General features: G+C 40.1%; 1 protein-coding gene across 1 annotated transcript; it reads right to left on the reverse strand.

Moving 5' to 3' along the window:
* Nucleotides 1-259: 259 nt before the first annotated feature.
* LOC120567619 (carboxyl-terminal PDZ ligand of neuronal nitric oxide synthase protein-like) lies at nt 260-14,986 on the reverse strand. The gene is made up of 10 exons (XM_039814532.1): nt 14,412-14,986; nt 13,498-13,569; nt 11,233-11,325; nt 11,080-11,138; nt 10,877-10,985; nt 7,419-7,548; nt 6,799-6,926; nt 2,451-2,612; nt 1,445-1,613; nt 260-945 (listed from the first exon to the last, which is right to left on the reverse strand). The coding sequence occupies exons 1-10, from the start codon at nt 14,514-14,516 to the stop codon at nt 443-445; spliced, it is 1,530 nt and encodes a 509-aa protein (XP_039670466.1). The 5' UTR covers nt 14,517-14,986; the 3' UTR covers nt 260-442.
* Nucleotides 14,987-25,106: the final 10,120 nt, after the last annotated feature.

Consider the following 25,106-nt stretch of genomic DNA (forward strand, 5'->3'; position numbering starts at 1 on the left):
ACTAACTAGTCTAAAATAAGACACTTGCTTAGGCTTTCAGCTAAAATTGCAATCAGCAGTGTTTGATAGGCACCAGACTGAAATCTATTCTGTTTTGAATGTGTGGTTAACAGTTTTGACAGCAGTGTGTTAGCATTTGAACAAAGTGCTGTAAATCTACAGTGTTGTGCACGTTGTGGTTAAAGTCATGGGATAAGTGTGTAGAGTTTTGAAAACTGTGTTCAAGCAATGAAAAATGAACTAGAGTTTGGTCCACATGAACTGCTGCTGTGCAGACTGTAGTTAGAGTTTTGCACATGTGACTCCAGTTGTGCCCACTGTCGTTTAGCAATCGAAAAAAACTGTATATTGTTGTGAAGTCCTTCAGATTCTGAATTTCAGCTGTTTCTCATTGGGGTGGTGTATACGTGCAATGTTGCCTTGAGCAGCTTTAAGAGCACCACTACACAGCCATCTCATCCCCTAAGCAGTCCGGCAGACTCTCTGCGTTCAGCACGTTTAAGAGCCGAGCGGCACCGTCAGCCCCCACTCCCTCCCCCTGCCCCCAGCTGTCCCGGTCATCACTCTCATCTGTGTTTGATTCGTATTCCGACCCGATCCCTGACTCCCTAAACCGCAGCAGCTCCAGGGCTCCCAGGACCTGCTCCCCCAGCAGCGAGCTTTCATCCGGGGCTCCGTCGCTGGGAGTCTCCCCTGCGTCCTGGCCCTGCTCCTGGCTGTCCGGCCCTCGGGAGGTGAAGCGGAAGCACTCGAGACGAACTCCACTGCCACTGAGCCCAAGATGGCTGGTGTCGGTGCCTGGAGAGCAGGGCCCGGGGAGGGCGGAGACCCAGGCACTGTCACTAATCTGGACCTGGGATTGAGCTGCAAAGGCACCCATAGATGAAGAAGAGCTGGGGGGCTTGGCGCGGAAAGTGATTTCTAGAAGACTGTCCTGGGATCCCACTAAAGACCGAAAAAAATATATATCAAAAGAAGGATGTGTAAGATGAAACAAAGCATGGAGAAAATTGGTGGTTATCACATGTAAACAGAGATACAAGACATGAGAAGAGAGGTTTGAGCAAAGCCGAGGAGATTATATGGAGAGGGATGATGTCTGTGCTGACAGGATTTGATAATTCATGACTATACAGTAGCATATTGCCACTGGCTAAAGGCAGGGAGGGGAGAGCGGAGAGCAGTACTGAATCCTCTGAGAGGGCTGCCATGGCATAATTAATTGCATGCCAGAAGTGGATGAGAAAAGGAGCCATAACGACAGGAAAGCGACACTCAAAGAAAGTGATGAAGGGAAAAGAGAGGAAGGTAGAAAAAGGATGACTTTATGACAAATTCGTAGAGAAGAAAACATTGAAATAGAGGAAGATTTGAGGCAACCAAACAAAATAAAATATAATGTAAATGGGAGGAAAAAAAGCTATAACTGCAGACTTCCACTTACTAGATGTTAAGTGGCCAGCAGATTTGAGCTCCAGTTCCTGGATCTGTTTGACCAGCAGGGAAATGTGTTGCAGCAGGTCGGTGTTCTGCTGCAGCAGCCTCTGCACTCTGGCCTGGGTTTCAGTCCGCGCACACACCTCCACCGACAGCTGCTCCTGAAGTACATGGACCTGGACGGACACACACACACACACACACACACACACACACACACACACACACACACACACACACACACACACACACACACACACACACACACACACACACACACACACACACACACACACAGGATATACACACAATTCTGGTATTGATAGGCAATTCTCCAGTGGCTCCTAAGTTTGGAGTGTGCTTGGTCAAAAGTTTCACTTTTAGACATTAATGACTTATATATTTTTGTTACTCCAGAGACCATATTAGAAGAGACAGGCTGAAACCAACACACATCAGCACTATGAATTAACTTTATGAATCAAATCCCTGTTAATGAGATTGGCCAATGCTAGCTGCAAACTCTAAAGCTTCAAGTCTTTAAAGGCCTTAAAACCACGGCTCATGCATATTTAATTTGATGTGAAACTTTTCAAAAGTGTATGTAGTGGTTTAAAGGAATTAAAGAGGTGAGCATTTAATAACCCGAAATGCCTCGCCACGTCTTATATATAACACACCAACATATTACTTGTCTACAAGTAATATGTTTTTAGCCAGGGCAATAAACAACATTGCCAGGTGGCAGCCGCTTAAAGCTTATCTGAAAGCCCCTTTAGTCTTGTTGATCTATCGTATGTGTATATTATGTTCTATAAAGATATATTTAGAACTTATGTTGTAGTCTTAATTTTTTTATTTTAATAAAAGGCTTTACACTTGAATCAATTCATTAAACTGTAAACAATATATGGACCAAAGCTGCCATTAGGAGTTTCATCAGGAACAAAAAAAAAGAAAGAAATACATGTCATAGATGTGGTTTCACAGGAAACAAGAATTGCCATCAGTACCTGCTCGCAAGCTGCCAGTGCTTGCTGTTCCTGCTGCTGCAGTTGTTTCTGGAGGAGCTGGACCTGGTGCTCTGTAGAGCAGGGAGCCTCTTTCGCCAACTGACCCGACACAGAGGCTCCAAGGATCGGGGAGCCCAGCAGGAGAGATGGGTCATCAGACATCTACAACAGAGATGACAGTAAATTGGGCTCTACTACTTCTAACGGAATTAATAAGTTAATGAAAAGTACCTGTGATGTTTTCATTCCTTGAAATGTCTTTCTTGCTCAGTTTTTTTTACTGGAGTGATTACAGTCACCAATAACACATAGAAACATAAGCACCACCCACAGAAATTAAACTCATTGTGAGAAATACAGTCCCGGACTTGACTGCTACGTCATCCTTGAACCGTGCAGTGGAAAACCTCATGCATAGTACCACTTTAAATAAAGTTAACAAAATATAATACATCACAGCCCTGTGGATGGGCTGTAAAGGAGATGGGGGAAAATAGTTAAGTATAGGGTAGGAAAACCAATAATCCTAAATAATGGTGTAACAGTGGAAAGTAAAACATCATATGAAAGCGTGTTAGTAGTGACACATCTAAAGAAGTGGTTTAAAAACTGCCAGTCTCTCTCTGCCAGTATGAGCTCCTTGGGGAGAGACAGAGAAGATACACTGCACCGGCAGCAGCACGACTGTTGCCTTTCATTCTGATGGAAAAAAGCCACAGATGGACCACCACTAGATATCATCATTGCTGCTTGATGTTCAAGGCCTCCCAAGGACGTTTTGTGATGCCTAGTTCCACCATTTAAAGGTACACTGTGTAGGAATTTCTCCCATCTAGCGGTGAAATTGTATTTTGCATTCAAACCAATAGTGCTCTGCGTAGCCGTTATGTACCAAGAAGCTATGACAACATGTCTTCCAATTTTTGCTTTTTTGGTGACAAGGATTCCTTCTCCTGTGGCTTGGCATAAGTATGATCCTCCATTATGAACTAAAGTGCAGTGCAGGCTTTCACTGATCTCCTTCTCTGTTTCAGCTGGTTTCCGTCATGTGACGCTGGCTCTGAACGAAAACGCGTTGTGGATTAGCTAGACAGGTAGGCTAGTGCTTTATGTCCCTCTCAGTGATTATAGTTTTTCAAAATGGTGGAACGACATGGAAGCCTCCTTGGACTTGCCCGTCCAATGTAAATATAGAAGAAATGATTCGCTTACGAGGATAAGTCAGATCATTGGCAGAGGTAATTTTACACCAATGAGGACATATTTATGAATGAAGACATTGATTTTAGCTAATAAAATACTTAAAACACTACACAATGTTAATGCAACTTCAGTTCCTGATTTGATTTCAAACATCTTCCAAACATAACCTGCAACAGCGCAACAAATGGTTTTCTTTGTGCTGTATGTAGTGCATACATAAATAAAACATAAATAAAGAGGAATGTTGTATTTCACACCAAAGGAAGATCAATTAAGATGCTGTGGTTTCTCTATTAAGGCTGCTGTTGATGGAGTATTTTATATTGCTGCCTGGCTCTGTGATAGATTTCCACTTGAATAACAGGTGGACTGTGAGGTGCGTGTAGAAAGAAGAGCTTGGTCTTTGATTTTGAGGGGCTGACACCCAGGGGTGGAAGTAACAGATTGCATTTATTCTCGTTACTTTAACAAAGCAGTTTTGTTTTTGGGTAGACTGCTTGTACTTTTAAATACTATATTACTAGTAACTAGTAGACTTCACGGTGCAAGACAATGCAAGACTCGCGTTCAGACGGGTGAGTACAACAAACGCGGTGTGTGATAGTTCTAACTCTCTCAACATTGCTAGGCAATGTAGCGTTTAGTGTGTGTGTGTGTGTGTGTGTGTGCGCGTGCACTACGCGATGTGTAAAATCTGTGCAGTCACTCCTTTGTTGTAATATCTGTTTGTGGCTGCATCCCCCAGTGGACTTTATATTGTTTATGCATCCATGTTGTTGTCTTAGTGATGTTTTATTCTACTGTATATTCTATAAGAAGTGTCAGGCTATTCAATTTAAAAAGCCTACTATTGTTTTTTGCTCGGGCTCTTTAAAGGAATGTTACTTTTACTTGAGTAAAGTATTCTAGTACACTTTCCATCCCTGTTGACAACAAAGCATGACATTTACTGATATTTCAGACCTTTGAATCATATTTCTGCTGGAAGTATCAGTCAAAAATGTAAACCCACAACACAACGGAAAAATGGGGTCCATAAAACCAAAACAATGAGCTGAAAGATGCTAAGCGCTTCGAAGCGCTAAGGGGAACTTCAGAGGGTCTATGGGTGTGTCATAATGAGCGACTCCTTTCACATACAGGTTGTCATTTGAGCCATTGCTAACACAAAGATATCGATTATAGCCAAAGCTGAAATTGAGTTCTAATGGTTGAGAGTTACATTTAATTTAAAGAGGTGGGCACTTTGATTAATCCACAACACAAGCATGACTAATCAGTTATACTGTAGATTTTACTTTAATCATGTCAAAGACATTTCTGGTCTAAAATAGCATTTAATCTAGTTGTGGAGATGGTGTTTTAATGGGGATTGATTCAGCGGAATCTATAAATAAACCTACAGATTGAGGCAGATGGGCAGCTGTCCATACAGGAATTATGACCCACACCATTATGTTAGAGTGCTTGCAGTCATGAAAAAAACAACTTATCTGTGTTATATCTGAGATGTGAGATCAATATGGTAGACTGTCCTGTCAATAATGCTCGACTGTGAAGGACACTTGACCGTCAGATTACACACAGGAGAGGGGAAAATTGCGTTTATATAATGCATATATGAAATACTGCTGTTTGATTGTGGCAGAGTTGTATCAAATAATGAAATAATAAAGCTAATGTCCTTGTTTTCAGGTAACCATATTATTAGATGTAAAATCCATTTAATTCAAACCAATTAGCTCCTCGTCAGCACAGCACTATTAAGCTAACAGTGCCACAGAGACTTGGTTGGAAAATGAGCTGACAAATATCAGAGAGCATAGTCGCTTGTTTGACAGGATACAGAGCGACGCCAGAAAGCCTTGCTATGTTTTCATTAATAAACCATATGATCACATCAATATAGATGTGGAGCATTTCTTCACAAATAAGCCTTAAAGATGCCGTTGCTTGCTGTATATGCTTGTTTTCTGATCTTCATACAGCTTGTTATGAGGCGAAACCTTCCCCATGACCCTCTCTGTGAGCTGTGAGCCTCCCAGAAGGATTTATGTAAATGCAACAGGGAAAAAGAGATTGATCTAATAAGTTGTTTGTGTCATGTCTGTGTGGAAGGGGGAAAGCAGTTCAGTAGCAGGACTAACGGGCGTTAAAAGTTACTTAAGGAATTGAATTTTAGCAGAGCTGAAACAGTTAGTCAATGAATCAATGAGTCGATTGACAGAAATGTAATCGATAAGTAATTTAAGGGAGACTCCAGGGATTCAGCAGATACAGTATCCTGACTTTTAGTGCCTAGTATGGGTGAAAGTCTGAAAAAAAATTCTGGATCCTATATTTCCCATGATGCAACTTGAAAGCATCTTTCATTAGACCCTCTCACTATGATGTCATCAGGGTTATTTTCTCAAACTTTGGACCTCTCTTTCCAGAGTCACAGAAGACATTACACAATTATTATTATTATACAACTGTTTTCACAGTCGGACTAGTACTCCTCATAATCAGAGGTGTATAGTCCAGGTGCCAGAAAGTAGAAATCCTGTCCAGCAGCTGTCCCAACCATCACTAAACCAGCTCCTCTACCAGGTAGATGAGCTCGTTAGTGAAAACACCTGTTCTAGATGTAGAGGCAGATCCAAAAACATGGCAGGATTTTTACTTTCTGGCACCTGGACTATACACCTCTGCTCATAATGAGTAAATTAAACTTGATGTGTAAAATTGGTGGAATGCTATTTAAGTCATTTTAAACACAAATATGAATGTTTGCTGTTTTATTAGTCTTATATGGAAGTAAATAGAAGATGTTTGGCTTTTGGGACTGTTGGTCACACAAACAAGTGATTTGAGAAAGTTATGTTGAGTTTTGGGAAATTGCGAGGAGCTTTTTTCACTATCTTCCTCCACTTTCTAGACTAAACGATCAACTGATTAATTAAGAAAATGAAGGGCAGATTGATAATGATAATTGGTAATGAAAATGTGTTAGTTGCAGCACTATATTTTAGCTGAGTGGAAACATTGCAGGCTTGTCTTCATCTATGCAGGGTACAAAAAAAGCTGTGTTTCTAACAGAGTGAGAAAATAGCAGGGCTTTGTGTAACCGACACCGAAATGATCAAGGACTTCTGTACTCTACCTTGTCATTGTTACCGAGGGCCTCGTCCTTTTTACTCTTCTCCAGGTCTGATAAGGAGACACACTCAATGCTCTCCTCTGTAGTGGCTTCAAGCTCGGTCTCCTCTGGCAATGCAAACCTCTTCTTTGCTGCAGAGGGAGCATATACATATAAGGGGGGGGGGGACTTTCATGCAGTTTTTACTTTGAGCTTTATAGTTTGCAACATATCTAGATGCAGTGACAGCAGCAGCAGCAGTAGCAGGCGAAGAGCTGGCAGAAGCCCACACACAAGCAAGGTCTTTGACCAATGGCTTGCCCGACTTACCAAAACACATCTGCAGCTGCAGCAGGGCAAGTGGCTGAAAGAAATCATCAGTAGTGGATAATGACATCTTTTCTCAGAGAGATGTGCTTGTTTCTGCAGGCGCTCAGGTGTTTTGTTTGTGACAGAGAAAAAGCAAGAGGGAGAGAAGAGAAGGCCTGGGAGTTTATGTGTTGTTGTGTGAGGAAAAGAAAGAAGATTGAGTTTGTGTGTGAGACAGAAGGAGAATGGGATGGAGAGAGACAAAGACAGGAGGGAGAAGGAGAAGGGATTTGTGGATGCACTTTTGTGTGTGTTTGTGTGTAGGTGTGAGTCACCTGGCACTGCCTCTGATTCCTCTGCCTTCCCCTCCTCATCCTCCTTGTCATCGCTTTTCTGCTGCAGGGTCAGCTGGTGACACACATCGAATGCCTGACCCACTGTCCGCACGATCCTCATGGCCTGAGACTGCAAGGGTGGACACAGCGAAAAAGTGTGTGTGTTGGGGTGTTGAGAGCGGGGCAGCAGCAGGAGCACAGTAAGGGAGGACGCAAAAATGAAGGGGTACAGTAGGGGACAAAATGAAATGCCAGAAGAGTTGCACAGGAAGAAAAGTGAATGGATGAACGTGTGTGAGTGTGCACATGCAAAGAGAAAGAAAATGAAAAATAGTAGCAGAAAACAAAATGGGGAATAGGCAGAATGGGAGGTGGAAATTGAAGACAGAGGGAAACAGGAGAGAAAGAGACCAAATTAAAGTCAAAGATATTACGAGCACAGAGCATCAGCTGCTTGTCCTTGTTCTATGCTCTGCATACATTCGGCTGTCGTAGTGATGGATTGTTCTATTTCAGAGTCACGTAACTTTTAATGCAGAGTGAAGATAAAGTTTGTTGTTATTGCAGGAGGCTCAGGTATGTCATCATCATCAGGTCAACAATCAGAGAGAGTTTACCTTTACTTTAAATTACACAGAAGCCACATTTCCCACCAAAATGAAAGCAGTTCAATCAAGTGAAACAGCAAAATAAAGTGATGAGAATTGATTTATGAAAGGTTGAGGCTATTTGCACCCCTGGTACAATTAGCAGTGTATGCTATTTGTACCCTGGTGCAATTAGAAATGAATGCTATTTGTACCCCGCCGGTGCACACAGCAATGTGTTCTATTAATACCCAGTCTGGTACAAATATCAATGTATGCTATTTGCACCCCTGTGCATTTACAGTACCTTGGCATATATTTACACACAGTTATCCATACTACTCATGTATTACACCTTTTTGGAATATTATCGCCCTGACATTCTTACCCTAACCATAACCAATCCCACTCCTCTTGCCTAAACCTAACCAACCCAACCAGAGCAGGCATATTCATGAGTCTTCCCCTACCACCCTGCAAAAAGAATTTTGCGTTTGCGGGCCCTGACTTGCGCAATTGCATGCAAATTATCCAATCCAAAATGAAAAAAACAAGATCACCTCACCAGAGAATTGAACTCCAGACTCCCAGACCAAAGCTCAGGGTTCTAACCACTCACCTAGCAATTCTTACTGGATGCCATACAACTGTTTACCACTTGGTGTCTTCAAGCCTTGGTTGCTAGGTAACCATACTGTATACAAAAAATAGGTAGGCTACTATGGTACTACCTAACAAACTAACGGTTGTATGCTTTCACTGAAGACAGAAAGCGCAACTGTAGTATCCATTTTCCGCTAGAAATTCAATTGTTATAAACTTTAGAGACAAAACTTTGCCAGTTTCTGCGGTGTACGCGAGCAACGTGTTTTTGTTGTCACAGGGTGTGAATAGCTCAGCTGTGTGGCTGAGGCTATTCGTACCGGGGGTGCAAATAGACACTCCGTTTATGAAATGACATTTTGCTCCATCAATTTCAAATTGAATTTTGTTTTGAAATTGTCAAGTTAAACAAACAGCCTTCCCAAGGCCAAACACAGCAAGGCTCTGTTGGTACTCTGAGCTGACATCTAAGCCCTGCTGAGCAGCAACATGCCGTGATGAAAATAACTCAAATCTCCTTTTATCAGCCGGTCCATCTCCTCCTACTCAGCACACATGCTTGGTCTGCAACATCCAGATAAGGCTGTGCAGCCCTGGGGAGGTAGTTAGGCACCACTTTTTGCCTATCCCTGACATTATGGTGGGTGTTCAGTCGGCAGTGGTGAAAATGTCTTTAAGCAGCTGAGTAAAAAAGCCTGTCTTCTTTTCTTTCTCCCCACCAGGATGATTAGTATTCCGCTTCACTAAGTCACTGTCAGTCTGGTATCCATGGTGAAGGGATGGAAATCAACCTGACTGATGCTCTGTCTTTGTCATGGAGGGAAAGAATGTATCTGCTTGATATGCAGATATGTGGAGATTCATACGCATTTTAACACACATACTCTCAGAATAATTGGCCATATATGAGGTCCAACAGGATAATACATCACGAGGCAACGGGAATAATATCATCATTAGAAGCTATGTGCAGAGCATGCAGGGGAAAACAAAATGCAATGATTGACTTGCTGTGGTTCCTGAAAGGATACATGTGGAGATTTTTTGTAATTTTCAACAAATCCATAATAATACCAAAACCAACAATGTGTTCGTCCGTCTCTCAATACTAAGTTTGCAACCTCCCCCCCGCCTGTTCTGTTGCTCTCAGTGCCAAGCACATTCATTCTTACTAAAGACGTACATTGTTAAAGGAATAGCTTGACATTTTGGGAATCTCATGCTTATGATTTCTTGGCATGAGTTAGATGATGAGATTGATACCACTCTCAAGTCTGTATGGTTAAAATAAAGCTAGTTACCATTTTGTAAAAAGTGCAATTTCCCTGTTTTTTTTTTTTTTTTTATAAAGCAGGTCGACATGCTATATAAGATGCTCAATCCACAGAGAAATGCACACAGCCTGTATTCAGAAACTGTACCTTCAACTGAGCCATCCGGATTTCGGTACAGTTGTGATGTCCCACAAAAATTAAAATTTTCAGGTTCATACTCAAAAGTATGACCCTGAGAATTAGCATAATATGGGATCTTTAAGTATAATTTCATAAAACAGCAGTGCACAGAGGAAAACAATACATGAGATCAGGCTAATATATACTTATAAGTAGCATCAATTCCATGTTGGCTTTGGTATTTTCATTGGATTTGTTGACGATAAGAAAAATATGTAATATCACCAGATATATTGTCTGTTAAAGGTCCCACGGCATGAAAATTTCACTTTATGAGTTTTTTTAACATTAATATGAGTTGCCCTAGCCTGCCTATGGTCCCCCCCAGTGGCTAGAAATGGCGATAGGTGTAAACCGAGCCCTGGGTATCCTTCTCTGCTTTTGAGAAAATGAAAGCTCAGATGGGCCGATCTGGAACTTTCCCTATATGACGTCATAAGGGGAAATGTTACCTCCCCTTTCTCTGCTTTGCCCGCCCAGAGAATTTGGCCCACCCATGAGAAAGAGAGAGACATCATGGCTTGCAAATGAGCGAAGCATGGCAGTTGGTCAAGGCCACACCCCCACCCTCCACCTTGCCCCGCCTCTCTCCTCCTCAATAGCATTTAAAGCTACAGACACAAATGGCACATACTAAGGAAAGCTCATTGTGGGACTGGCTCGTAGTGGCTGTAATTATGCACCAAGGCTGAATTTCGGGAAAGAGACTTCAGATACAGTATTAGGGGACCACTAAGGTCTATATAAAAGCATCCAAAAAGCAGCATGTCATAGGACCTTTAAGCATTTTCAGTTCAGCGGGAATCAAACCTACTTTCCTCTTCGACTTGAACACATTGCAGCGGAAAATGTTGCTCTGGCCATCTCTCGCTATATAACTGAAGATCTTCAAGTCTTGGGCGTCATGTGAGACATAGAAAATCCTGTTAAAAGGAAGACAAACGTCAATATTTCATCAAGTTGGTTACAAGCTGCCTGCTTATTTGGCTTTGATTTAATACCATCAGGAGGGCCTACCTGTAGATGGGATCCTGCGTCACCAAGATCGTATTCTCGTCCCATGACCACCCTTTTCTCTGTTACGACACAAAAACACATGGGTTGACAAGTGACAGAGGTGAAAAGACAAAAAGATATAATTCAAATAAAGTCACATTTTACAGGACTGACCTTTCTCCTTTTGAGCAAAATCACTTTGACAAAATCAGTGGATACGACAATGTTGACCTTCTTTTTCTTTATATTCTTCAGTTTGAATTCATACTGTGAAGGAAAATGATATTTAAATTTACATTCAAGGTTGGCAAAAAAAAAGTAATCCAAAAGTGATTATTATTATGAGGTGTGACTAGAATTAAATATCACATGGACCTGCTGAGATGGAGCTCTTTACACAATACAAATGATATATTGGAATAGAGGTATGAAATCATGCAGACAGGAGGATATTTTTCACAATCTTCTTCTTAGAGCAAATGTGAGGTTGAGTAAACACTGTCAGTTTCTGTTTCTAGGAGCTATTTAAGCTTTCAAAGGCAGACTTCCCAGAGGGAGGCCGACATTTGTGGAACACTTTCATCCCTCTCCGTGATTACTGCTCGATGCTGTACCCTGCCTCCACTGCAGGCTCCATATAACAGGGCCCAGAGATCTAAGAACAACCAGTATTTATCTGAAATAACGCGCCTTGCTTTGAAACAACAACAACAACAACGTCCAACATCATATGATTAATTGATCAGATGAAGATTATTTTCATCAGGATTGGAACTGTCTTCTCACTCTTATATTGACTTTTCAGATCAAAAAAATAAATCTCACAAGAAGTAAAGAAAAGAGATCATTATTACAAACATAACAAGTCATATCTGGTGATTTGAGCCCTGTTGAATCTGGAGCACTATAAGCCTGTCTGACCTGTGTCACACCCAGGAGAAAAGTACCTTAATAGAAGATTCAATAGGCACTTATTCCTTGTCATATACTCTTATCTAGTTCATCCGTCTTATTGTTGTGTAGGAGGTTTCCTCCATTGTAGATGCTCAGGTGAAGGACACAACTCCCACAATGTGTACATGCAGCCCCATGTAAACTGGGACAAGAGGACCATCCATCTCCAAACACACTGCTGTCGGAGGGCGATGAAGTGCAACACAGGAGGTGTTTGTGCTAAATTTTCATGCACATCGCTCAGCCACCACTCCCAAGCACAACCAATGCTCTACAGGTTGTGTAAACTCACCTCTCATCTTATCTCTAAGCCACTGCGAGTGTTTTAAGGACAAGTCAGCTTTTGAATATTCAGAGTCCCTCCCCCGCAGGAGCAGAGACTCTTAATTACTGAGCCATTACAGTGCTCACAAAGAGTACAGACTCTTTTACCGACTTGCTTTTATGCTATCAACCTTAATCTTGCCCACGTTTAATATCATGCTGTTGTATTGTATTTGTATTTACATATTATTTATCTCTTAATGCATTTTCTTTTCTTCTATTTTTTCATCTCCTTCCATTTATTATGTCTGCATTTAAGGCTTGCAGAAAAGCATTTTGCAAACTCTGCTTTTAGATACATACATTTTAATAAAATTGGTTTGTTTAAGGACAGATTAAAAAAAAGGTACATTACAGAGATTTGGCCAGCAAGGTTTTTAGCAGCCATATGATTACCTTGTACATTGTGTGTGTATATTGTTTTCATCTGATCTGCTATATCAAAAGCTCTTTTATAATACATTATGAGAAAAACTGTAAAAATCCCAAATCATTGAGATCCGTGATGTTGAGTATGTTAAGGGAGGAAACTCAAACATACAGCATCACTAAATTTCTACCAGTACAATCAAATGGCCATTATACTGCACTGTACATGAGGGATCAGGATTAAGTGCCTCCGGATGTCACTGAGGATGTGGCTGACCTCTGGCTGACTCAATAACTTGGTTGTTAGATTAGATCCAACAGCTGACACGCAGCTAAATCCTCTCCTCCCTGTCTTCTCTGTAACACTGCAGTGCTGTGTGTAATGACAAGGCATCGTCTGTGTTTCCAGTGGCCTTGTTTGGTCTAAAGGGGGGCTCGAGAGCTGTTGGTTTCACATATAAACCTGCACCCTGTATCTCTCCTCAGCCATAAAAATCGGTGCTGCCCTATGAATCCTGCTGTGATTTAAACTGCTTCTGACAGACCACTGAATCTGCCGAGTGTGTAGTTTTACACAGACTAGTGATTTATGTGTAAGGAGGATGATGAGGAGAGTAAAGATCCTCTGAGCACCGTGCACAAGGTGAGACATAAAACACAGGAGAGAGAGAGAGAGTTAATGTGCATGCACCAGCATCAATTCCAGGGTCATTGTTAATATGTTTAGACTGCTGTCACAAGGGTCACGTTCAGCGGTCTGGTTCAGTGAAGTCACATATTTAAGTTTCTTACTCTGATTCTTCTCATAGCAGCAACTATCTCCATCCGGCTGCTGGGGCGACCCACCTCCAAACTGCCAATGTACTGCAAAATGTCAGAAAAAGGTTTAAAGATTGACAGTTTGAGGGAATGATTATCACTGACTACCTGGGGAGAGCCTGGGCTGTCAGATTGTTGATTACCATTATAGCTTTGACAGCTTTTCAGACATTTTTGGAAGTATTCCTCCTCTATGAATACACCATTACATGCTAGAGCTGCAACGATTAGATCCACAAAAAAATGTATTAACTTTTTTGATCAATTGCCAGTTTTCCATTAAAAATATCAAATATTTGATGGTTCCAGCCTCTCAAAATTAAGAAATTGTCTGCTTTTCCTTGTCTTGCATTATGGTAAATTGAATATTTTGGGTTTGGGACTGTTGAAAACAAGACATTTGATGCGATCACTTTGGGCTAGAGGAAATTGTGATGGGAATTTATCACAGTTTTCTGATGTTTTATAGACCAAACAATTACTTGATTAATTAACTGATTTTGGTGGGTGCCAGAAGCCAGAGACAGAAATGTAAAAACGTTCTTATTGTTCTGCACTCATCAAAGGTTTGTCCAAAATTATATAACCGAAATGATGTCAGCATTCATCAAGTCATCAATTAAAGCAACACTTCTCCATGCATGCAAGGTAAAAAAATTATAAAATCACAAACATTTCAAAGTGATGCAAAGTGGACAAAAATCTAAAATGTTATATTGCCAATAAACACCATCAACATCACATAAACCCATGGATGAAAATATATGCTTGTTGTTACAGTAGCAGTGACATCAATAGCCCTCATTTCATTGTTTGACATACAGTGATGATGATCACATGCTAACATTCCTGCCACCCAGAAAGTATCTGTTGCAGAGGGTCCTTACCTTTGCCTCGAAGCAGACCCCATGCTTAAACACCTCGTCGTTGTGCATGGGGATCCTCAAATCGTGCGCGTCATCCACTAAATTGTACTTGGTTACCCCTGGCATCGCTTTAATGATTGCTGACTTGCTCCCGACTCCCGTTTTACGACAGCGCTAGTGTACCTGCAGATATGCGCATCACCTCCGGCGCTACTCCCTCCACACTCTCTCCGTCACTCCGGAGGTCATCCGGGTTGAGGCGCACCGGTCACGACGGATTGGTCGGTTGATGGATTCAATTAACGCACTGATCGGTGATCGGTGTGTGCACTTACTGACCCCCTCACTCCGGTCTGAGACACGACGAAGAAACAGTACACACCGCGGCCACCGCCGGGGTCCCCAATGACGCACAAATCTCACCACATGACTGTTATTTCCTTGAAGCTCCACAGCATCAATCTGCACAAAGTCATCACAGTGAGCGATCAATATTCAGAAGCAGTGGGCGCTTATTAGCCATGAAACTGGCTGTAAGATGTAACAGATGAAGACAGACTCCGCTTGTAAAGACTCGGATACAGCTGGTGTTTGGTTGTGGGACATCTAGTGGCATCACAGGGAACAAACAATCTCCCAAATCACTGACTCACAGTGGTTTCCAGGAGCCCCCAGAGGACCTTGAAGGGCCCCTGGTTCCCTCTTGCAATATGAGGATTATTGTAGCCATTATTTAAGTGCAATTTAACATAGGCAGACATAAAAAAGATGTTTCTCAGACAAAACAGTGAATGAAACAAGCATAATTGCTCCTGTAATTATCTGACACATGCTTTTAACTTGGTGAAGCACATGAAGGCACACTCTGAGGTGTTAGTGGATTATTATTTCCTGGTTGCCACATGCAGTCTTCTAATATCCATTATAATGTGTGGAATTATCATGAAGCAGAGCTGAATCTTCTTCCAGGTCATACTATATTAAAAGCTGCCCAAAAGTAACTTTGCAATTTAGATAACGATATAATATAGTTTGCTGAAGGGGCATATTTGGGGGACAGATGAATTTTAATCCCTGATTTGTTTTATACCTTTTATATCTGCATTTTCACTTGCTCTGCACTTTTAGAAGCAAAGACAGATTTGTTGAAGTATACTGTATTTTACTGTAATGCTTACTTGGCTTTTGTCACAAGAAAATGCTGCTCTTTTTCTTTTAGATTTCTTTGTCCGTGTCATTTTACCGGCTTAAATGACATCATATTTTGATTAGCCTATATATATTATATAATAAGGTTTTGGTGACATGGGGAAAGCAGGAACAATAATTAAACACAACACTGACATATTATCACATTTTAAAGCAGCTATAGGCCTTAATGATATTTTTCTAATAAATGTATCAAAAGGCAATATAAACAATGTGACAATGTGAACGCAGTCACTCGTAGGGATGAACCTACAGAGAAATATCACCATAATCTGCAGCTCCCTTCAGCTTTGGACAACCGCAGCAGGCAGCTGTTTTCAGAGACACTGACAGTGGGTTTTAGGTCTTTTTTTTTTTTAGGTCAGTGGGCCACTGTACACTATCTGCTCTTCACTAAACAGCAGACAGTCACAGTTTTGTGACTAGCTGGTAAATATAGTGGAGCATTTAGCAGCCAAAGAGCCACATAGTTCCCTCAGGAGTTTCTGCTGACCCCCTGTGGCTGAAAAAAGGAAAGAAAAAAGAAATTGGTGTTGATGGTTATTGGTTATGATGAACTTGTAAGAAAACAGTTGCCTATTCACACATCCAGCAGAGATGGAGCAACATTGGCATATGTTTGAAGTCGTGTTTTTTTCCACCTGATGAATGTAAGTCCAATACTCAGTCTCCTTGCAGCTCTGTTTGGCTCTCTGTCAAATCCTGAGGGAAATATCTGGCTCTTTAGCTGCAAAATGCTCCAGTATGTAACAGCTAGTTGCTAACTTTGTTTGTCTACGGTTTGGTGCTGAGCAGGTAGTGTAGGCCACAGTGAGGTGTTTTTGTTGGTGAAAACAGCTGACTACTGTGGCTAGAAAAGAAGCTGATGAGAGCAGTGAGACTGGACCAAATGGTGAACTGAAAGATGCTAAGACGCACTGTACTGAGGGGAACTGCAGAGTTTTCACATATAGTCATTTGATCCATTGTTGGTATGACGATTTTATTATAGCAGTCTTTCACATTGACCACTATTTTCTTCAATAATCACATACCCTTGGCATGTACATTTCACTTTAGTCCCCCTGTTGAAGTACAGGGCAATATGAGTATTTCAGCCACAGACAGAAGGTAAGTTTTACCCCTTCAAATCTGAAGTGAAACCTACACCTTTGTTTTCCTCTCACCTGCCAACATAACACATGTTGTTCTGTTTTTTGATCAAACTTCATTCATGCCATCCGTCCAGCAGGTGGCAACAGAGTTCTTTGCATTTTACAGGAGGTAACGCTCATAACAGCAAAAGACCAAGCAGAAGAGACAAAGTCAAACATCCACTTTTATATAGCAGTGTGCTATTTTTTATTCTCCATGTCTTTTATCGTTTTGTACAGCTTGTCTTTTGTTGACCTGTGTCAGGAACCACTCAGTCTGATTGTTGCACTCTCCGCCTCAGTGTAAAGCACAAAGAGACTCCATTAAGGTCCAAATGAACAGAGTGCTCTGTCACTTCACAAAATCACCTCCCATCACTTTTTATATTCACTGTTTTCTTGGGACAAAATGTACTCTGAGTTCACACTTGGAACTGAACAGAAATACAGTGTTTTTCTGTAAATGGTCCATAGGCGTAATTTACAATAATCAAAACTGGCCAGTGCAACCCCTCAAATATCTTATTACTACCTATTAGAAGCTCTAACAGAGAAGCACGATTGACTAAAGGAACTGGACCTGTAAGGGGTTACACAGTCCCCTCTCAGAACAGACCGAGTGGTTCTATTCTTAGAATCTTTTTGTTTAATAAAAGAATTGAGTGGTGGAGGAGCTTTACCATTTAGGATCTTGAACATTAGACAGATGTCATTATATTTAATTGGATTTTCCCAACTAAGGATGTCATATTTGTTAAGAATTTTACAATAATGATAAGTATTATGTTTTCTGTCTAGCACTTTGAGGGCCTGTTTATACAGAGAAAGAACAGGCTTAAGGGTTGTATCGTTTGCTTGCGTCCAGCTTGTCATACAATATAGTAGATGAGGAATAATCATTGAATTCAAGTATAATTTTGCTGCTGAAGTTGTTAGGCAGCTTCTTATATACCTAAAATTGGCGATATTGTATTTAGTTATTCGAATTACTTTTTTCACTTGTTTTTTAAAAGACAAGTTGGAATCAAGGATGATACCAAGATATTTAACATGAGAGACAACTTGAATATTCTCGCCAGACACATAAACTTTGTGCTCACAATCTGAAGCGGAGTGTGTCTTTGAAAAAAACATACAAACAGTTTTCGATACATTTAAACACAGGTGAGAATTTTCAAGCCATGTAGTTACATTTTCCATTGTTGAATTAAGTTTAAGAGTTGCTTCTTTTTTGGTTTTTGCATGAACGTATATTATAGTGTCATCTGCATACATCTGAGCTTCACACCCTATACAAATTGATGGCAAGTCATTTACGTATAGGCTAAACAAAAGAGGTCCTAAAATTGAACCCTGGGGCACACCCATCTCATTAATCATAAATGGTGATGTTTCATTACCCACTCTTACACACTGAACCCTATCTGCAAGATAAGACTTTATCCAGTTTAGCACGTTTGATGAAAAATTAAAATTTGCTAATCTAGAAATTAGCTCTTGAGGGAATTACTGTAATTGTTGGGGTTTTGGAATTTATAGAGTGTGGTCTAGACCTACTCTATCTGTAAAGTGTCTCGAGATAACTCTGTTATGATTTGATTCTATAAATAAAATTGAATTGAATTGAATTGAAAGTTACTCCCTTGAAATAGTCTAATTTCAAGCAATTGTCTTCTTGCTCGGTGCATCCAGTTCCTGCGGCCTGAATTTTGCATGTGCCATCTTGGTTATGTCATGGCTGGTGACATTGCTATCACGTGTTGGCACTTTACTGGTTTCATTGGGATGCAGCACTTCTACAGACAAGAGTCAAAGCTTCTTGTGTCCAAATGAGTTTTATTACAAGATCAGTAAGAATGGATGCCCGTGATTCAGATGCTGCAGTTATTTTAACACTCAGCATCAGGTAAATCACTCACCTGCTGTTTAGTTAGTTGTGAGGGAGCATGCAGTGAGAGCTTCAGGGCAACTTCTTATCTCTCTCACCGCTTCCCACTTGCCCACTTTTTTTTTTGTTAATCTTTAATGCTGTGTGTTTGTACAGTAGTTACAGAAGACACAAACAATGGGTTTGCATTCATGCTGTGAACACCATTTTCTGTCCTTTACTGCACTGCCAGATTGGCCCCATTCAAATAAATAAGAGGACTGCGTTTTTTCACGCAGGGCTACTGTCGGTCTGAACGCTGCTAGTCTCGCATTGCCAGACCTTCCTCAACAGCGCTGCGGAGGAGGGTCTGGCTAGTCCACACAGCATTCCGGGATGGGAGAAAAAACGTTCTCTGCTTGATTGGCATTTCTTTAAACCAATCACAATCGTCTTGGGCGGTGCAAAGTGCCGGACAGAGCCAAGGTGCCGCTGCAAAATATCCTCGGGAAGGAACTTGTTTTGGTGGAACTAGCTAGCTGTCTGGATTTACCTTGCAGAAATCTGAGGAGTAGTTAACCATAATCCTCATAAATCTACCGGAGATTAAAATTACACCACAAAAACAGGAAGTGGAAGGACGTGGATATAAACTATAACGCTGCCAAATGAGGCACGGTGGCGCTTCGAGTTAAATTCTAATGTCACATTAAAGCAAGCAGGAGTCAGGTGTTGTTTTTAAAACTACAAACGAAACGTGACTGAGTGCAGACTGACACAAGATCAGCTGCTTTTAGGCATTCGTTGCTCTTCATAAGTCAATAAACACAGCCTGCTGTGTTTGTACAAAGCTGACCTTCCCACAATCTCAATCTCAATCTCAATTATCTTGTGAAAGCCACACAGTTATCGTGTCACACACGTGTCATGTGGATGTGGTTGGCTGACCTGTGGTCTTCTTTGTGCTTCACATAGAAAATAGACTCATAGGATTGTTACAGTATATGCATCACTTATCCTCATAACTGCTAGTTGAGTTTATGAAAAGCTGCTGCTTATTCATCTTTATGAACCTCTCATTTGGCTCATCACTTCTCTTGCCAGAATTCTTCACGATGAACTTTGACCATAAAAACATCCTTAAATGTGTCTGCTGGATTGGGACAGAATTAATCTTTTGTAAAAAGCAAACAAACAAGCGATCAGTGTCTAGGGAGTTTGGTGACGGAAAGTGGGCAGGAGGCAACAAGGGAGATATTTTTCATTATAAACTGAAAACTCACTTTCGCCTGCTGGTCATGACATTTCTAATGCTGTGTTCACACTACGAGTGACAACCAACAGGCTACATGTAATTTTCAATAGAAGCCACACATTAAGTTACAAACTGACGCCTTTTTTCTGCACTCAAATGACGCAGTGAAGCGTCAACCAATGTTTATAAACGTATTGATCTGGTACTGTGTTATTTAGCTGTGATGGTATTCTAGCTTTCTAAATATTGCGGTGCACACAGGGATGCAATAGGGCAGTGAAATATGAAATGATACAAGGGCTTAATCAACACTTCAGCGGTGACTGCGACAATGTAGCTGGCCACGCTTGATCGTTTTGTAGCTTTTGACGCTCGTAGTGTGAGCATAGAATCAGGCTTCCCTCCACAAGCTGACAGACATAGCTTTAGTACTTTCTTGGCTGTGTGCAGTCACTTCCTGTAGTCTTTGCTAGGTGCTGGCTTTTGTACGGATCAAACAAATCAAATAAAATGTGTTAATTAATGAGCTTTAGAGGCGCTGGTAGGTGGATTTTGTTAGCTTTGGATGGGGTTTCCGGTCTTCATGTTAAGCTAAGTGTCTCCTGGCTGTAGCCCCAGGTTTAGTGTACACATATGAAAGATATATTTTTCTTCTCCTCTAACTCTTGGCAACAAACGCCAAAAAAATCTAACTTTCCCTTTAATGAACTTGTTGGCCTCAGTTTGCACATATTTACTTTGTGGCCATTCTGAACTCTAGACCTTTAAGTTCCCCCTTAAAGCAACACTGTGTAACTTTTCCCTCTTCAGTCCCCCTACAGGTTGTCTCATTGGAACTACAGCCGCGCAAGCTGCAGTTCCAAATAGACAACCTGTAAGGGCACCAAAGTGGGAAAAGTTACATAGTGTTGATTTAAATAATCTGTTTAGGATCCTAATATTATTAGCTGTTTCACTCAATTAGTATTTGATGAATGGGATTGTCCAACATAATGTTATATAACTGTAAAGCTTTTACAGGTTACGATTTTCACAAAATTGCCAAATTGTATTGTATCATATCGTAATTGTAAAATCCCAAAGTAAAAAAATAGTAAACAAAACAGACAGATACATGATGAGAAGTGCTTTTGTGCATTAAACCGTCATATTAGTGTAAGATGTACTCACCTTACAGCATGCATGTTAATGTGGGAAAGGGGTCAGTCCAAAGGTTAGTGGTTTTGTGTCTTGAAACGAGTTGTTAGCAGAGAAGCAGACAAATGGCTAATTCTTGAAAAGGTGAAGCTCAGACATAGTCATGATGAGGTTTCCTGAAAACTTCAGCAGCAGAATGTTCTCAAATAAATTAGAAGGAAGCAGCATCTGACAGGATCACAGTAAACACAGAGGGAGTTTCTATTGGACACACACTCACAACGACACAGCTTAACTCATACTTAGTGTACTTTCTGTGTTTTGTTTTATTTCTTTATACCCTGCAAAGGCCTTAACATACAGACAACCACACTAACTACTCCTACATACCATAGGGTTTCCGTTGCATCTGATTTGCATGTCTTTGAACTGGAAACCAGAGGGCACCAACATAGGAACTCCACTGAGAAAAGTCAAACTACATCTATTCAGGCTCTACATTATTTTTCCCGGAAAAAATTTAAACTAATAGCAAACATATGGGATGTTGCCTCACTGAGGTGAGTCATCATTATTTGCTGTACATGGCTCGACGCCATGCTGTTTCATATGGCATCATGTAATGAAATAATGCACACCAGATGTTGTTCTAGTCTCATATCTCAGGCCAGTGTTTTAATATATATCACCAAGAATCAGATCAAGTGTTTAAGAGGCTATTTTTAAGTGGAAACAGAGGAGTTTATTTATGGTAGTAGCCTATTTTTCCATTTTGTATTCCACATTAAACGAAAATTAATTTAGGTTCTTGTATTATAATTGAGTATTTTAGAGTGCACATTTGGATGGGACCACTCAGCTGTGCTGGGTTTGTTCCCTTGGTAACCCGGTAACCATGACTGCAGCTCTTTGTTTTTACACCACTCTCCCAAGTTCAAGCACTGTTGGCGATGCTATTAATCACCACTCACACCGCAAATATGTATTTAAAAGAGGACGCTGACTCATTTCTACCAGTGGAGTAGGTCCCTAGATCCACCGTTTAACAGCTCCACCTCTTTTGTGCCACATAATGTTTCCACCTTCCTGACATTTAAAGCTGTCCACTTAAACTGATCCATTCTTTAGAAACCCTCATGAGGTTCAGCCTCTCCCATGCCAGCTCATCTAGGTGTGGCACGTGTCGTTTTTACAGTATATGGACCGTTAAACTTAATGATCCTGAATGCTTACCAAAGGTGTAGTTCAATAAAACTTGATCTTCTTGATGTAAACACATTGTAGTTATATCTGGCTAGCCAGCATGGAATAACAATTTTAAACCTGAAAAGGGAGATTATACCTCTGTTTTCAACCAATTAAAAAAATTAATGACAGTAAAAGTCATTGGTCAGTCATTTTGCCATTGTAGGTGATGAGATCTAATTTGAGAGTCTTGGTTTGCTTCTTGGATTTATTCAGATATTCTTTATATTTTCAATATTTGTATAATGAGTTGGATGGAGGCTTCATTTAAGGGTGAGAAGCAACACTACAGCATTGTATCTGTGTTTTCTTTTAGTATTTTTGGGGGGCATTTTGACCTTTATTTTGATAATGGATATTGAAGAGATGACAGGAAATGAAAAGAGCAATGATATGCAACAAAGGTGCCTTGCTGGACTCGAGCCAGGGATTTACGTTTATGGAAGGGGAAGGAAAGATATATTTTCTCAGTTTTGAGTTTTGTGAAGATTAAGGAAATAATGCAGCCTTACAGCATCATAGAATTGTATTTCGTAAGAATTTAGAATAAAACATTCAAATAGACCCGCATGTTTGTTATGTTATGTTACTGATACATTTTAATCATCATCAGCTTCCTTTATAACACTACGTTCTTTGTGTTAGGAGTTGTCAAAAGGCTCCAGTGACTCCTCCGTTTTATAGATTGGCTTGGCAGATGGTTTCTTGTTCTTTTTCCAGAAGAAACTTTAAGAGATTTACTGTAAGTCGACAGCGGAAAGCACTAAAGACAACCAGTGTCGTCAATGTTTGTGTGAGTAATGTGAGTACAGAAGTGGACACATTTAGTTACAGCATACTTGGAATTGGTTTAGTCACTTAGGTCTCTCTCTATTATCCACACATTCATTTAATCAGTTTAGCATAATGCATATAAATACATATAAATTTCAAGTAAAGAGGAGTCATCTTTCAGGACACTTTCAATCACAAATTTTCTGAAATGTAACTAACATTTTGAAGGCAAATAATGTATTTTTTACCCCACTAAATTTATTTGACAGCTATATAAATCATATGTTATTATAGATTAAGTTATACCCAGCAGCAGTATATAAAGCATTTGAAATTAGCCACACCTTTACCAACTAGATTTGTGATGCTTTATTTTATCAATGCATCACTAATTATAATCCATGAATATAATATATTTTATAGGCCATTGTGCATAATGAGTACTTTCACTTTTGGTACTGTACGTATATTCAACTATGCTATTACACTGTAAAGAATGTTCCTGTAAAAAAACAGTAAAGAACTGGCAGCGGGGTTGCCATTATGTTACTGTAAAATTAACATTCTCTTACTGTACGGTTTTGTACTGTTAATGCAAAATACAATGTGAACTGTTTTTTTGATTACTTTCACAGTATTCTACAGTTAACTAAAGTTAAAACTACATTATCTGCTTTATTCCTTTTTCTTTTACAGTATCAGTTGACTGATCGTTTTATTTATTTTATTTTTTAGCCTAATAAACCTATATCAACCTAAATTAATACTGACTAAGCAGATTATACACATATATAATTAGTCACACAACATACAATTAAAGGAACTTTTGTTAAGAAAAAGGCTATAAAAGACTGGTTGTTACTCTTCCCAAATTCTCTCTCCAAAGCTGGCTTCAAGCATATAACATAAACCATAACAAAATGTTGTGAGTGAAGAACAGAGCTATTACTGATTTTTCAATCATATAATTACAATGTGAGATCAAAAAGAGCGCTTTTTCTTGAATTGACTTTCTTGACTTTTTATTTTGATATAAAGTTGGAAACTTCACATGTAGAACAAATGCATGTTAAACAATTGCTAACAAAAACCTGAGACAGAGCCTTCTCTCTCAAAATGCCAAAAGCACAGAAGTCCAAGTATTGGAAGATGTCAAGGGGAGTGGGTTAGTGAATGACTGATGGCCCACTGGAAGACACCATGTTGTCTCAATCCAGCCTCGGTAGCCCTCGGACTGCATGTGAGACAGCAGTCCGAGATATCCGAGTTCCAAAATACATTGCAACTTCTCAAATATAAAATCATCATTTCCCTTATTTCCTCTTATCACAATGAATGTGGATCATAAAAATACAAAAAATAAATATCCCAAGCCCTAAACTAACCCCTCAGCCAGCCAAATTAACCATAGTTAAAATGAAAAAGATCTAGTGTAGATTCTCACCATGTAATTATAGCTGAAAAAGGCAAAGACAAACAGCAATGGAGCACAGGAAGTGAGCTAAAAGTCCAGTCACGCTCTGACTGGCATTCAATTCAATATGATTCACTTCTAATTTATTTATTTGAAAAGCTTTTGTCCACCCATCTGTTTGCAGTTACAGACATCACACAGAGATGCACAGCTGGCGTCACAAGAAGTTTTACTTTAATCCTTCAAATGGTTTGTATTTTTTATGTTGATCCAAGGTGTTTTTGCCGCAGTGAACCTGTTTTCTTCCAGGCATAAAAAATCTCAATCTTTTCTCTCTCTCTCGCTCTCTCTCTCTCTGGTGCTTTGTGATTATTAGTGTTATTTGTATATTCATTCATCTTAAAAGTTCCAAAGTACACCTTCATGATAACACAATATCAAATGACATAAAAACAAAAAGTCCAAACCCACATGCAGCCGCACCTGGTCAGGTCTCAGATGTTTCTTTCTTTTTCCAAAGTATTCTGACATTTGATTAAATTAAATTGAATTAGTTTAAATTAGACATGAATCATAAATCATGATCTGTCTAAACAAACTGCTGAAGTGGTAATCATACTAGGCTATGTGTGTAACATCACACTGTAAACCCAGATTTAGTTGTAATTAAACTTTTTAGTGG

The sequence above is a fragment of the Perca fluviatilis genome, chromosome 11 (assembly GCF_010015445.1).
Source record: "Perca fluviatilis chromosome 11, GENO_Pfluv_1.0, whole genome shotgun sequence".
In the NCBI taxonomy this organism is placed as follows: domain Eukaryota; kingdom Metazoa; phylum Chordata; class Actinopteri; order Perciformes; family Percidae; genus Perca; species Perca fluviatilis.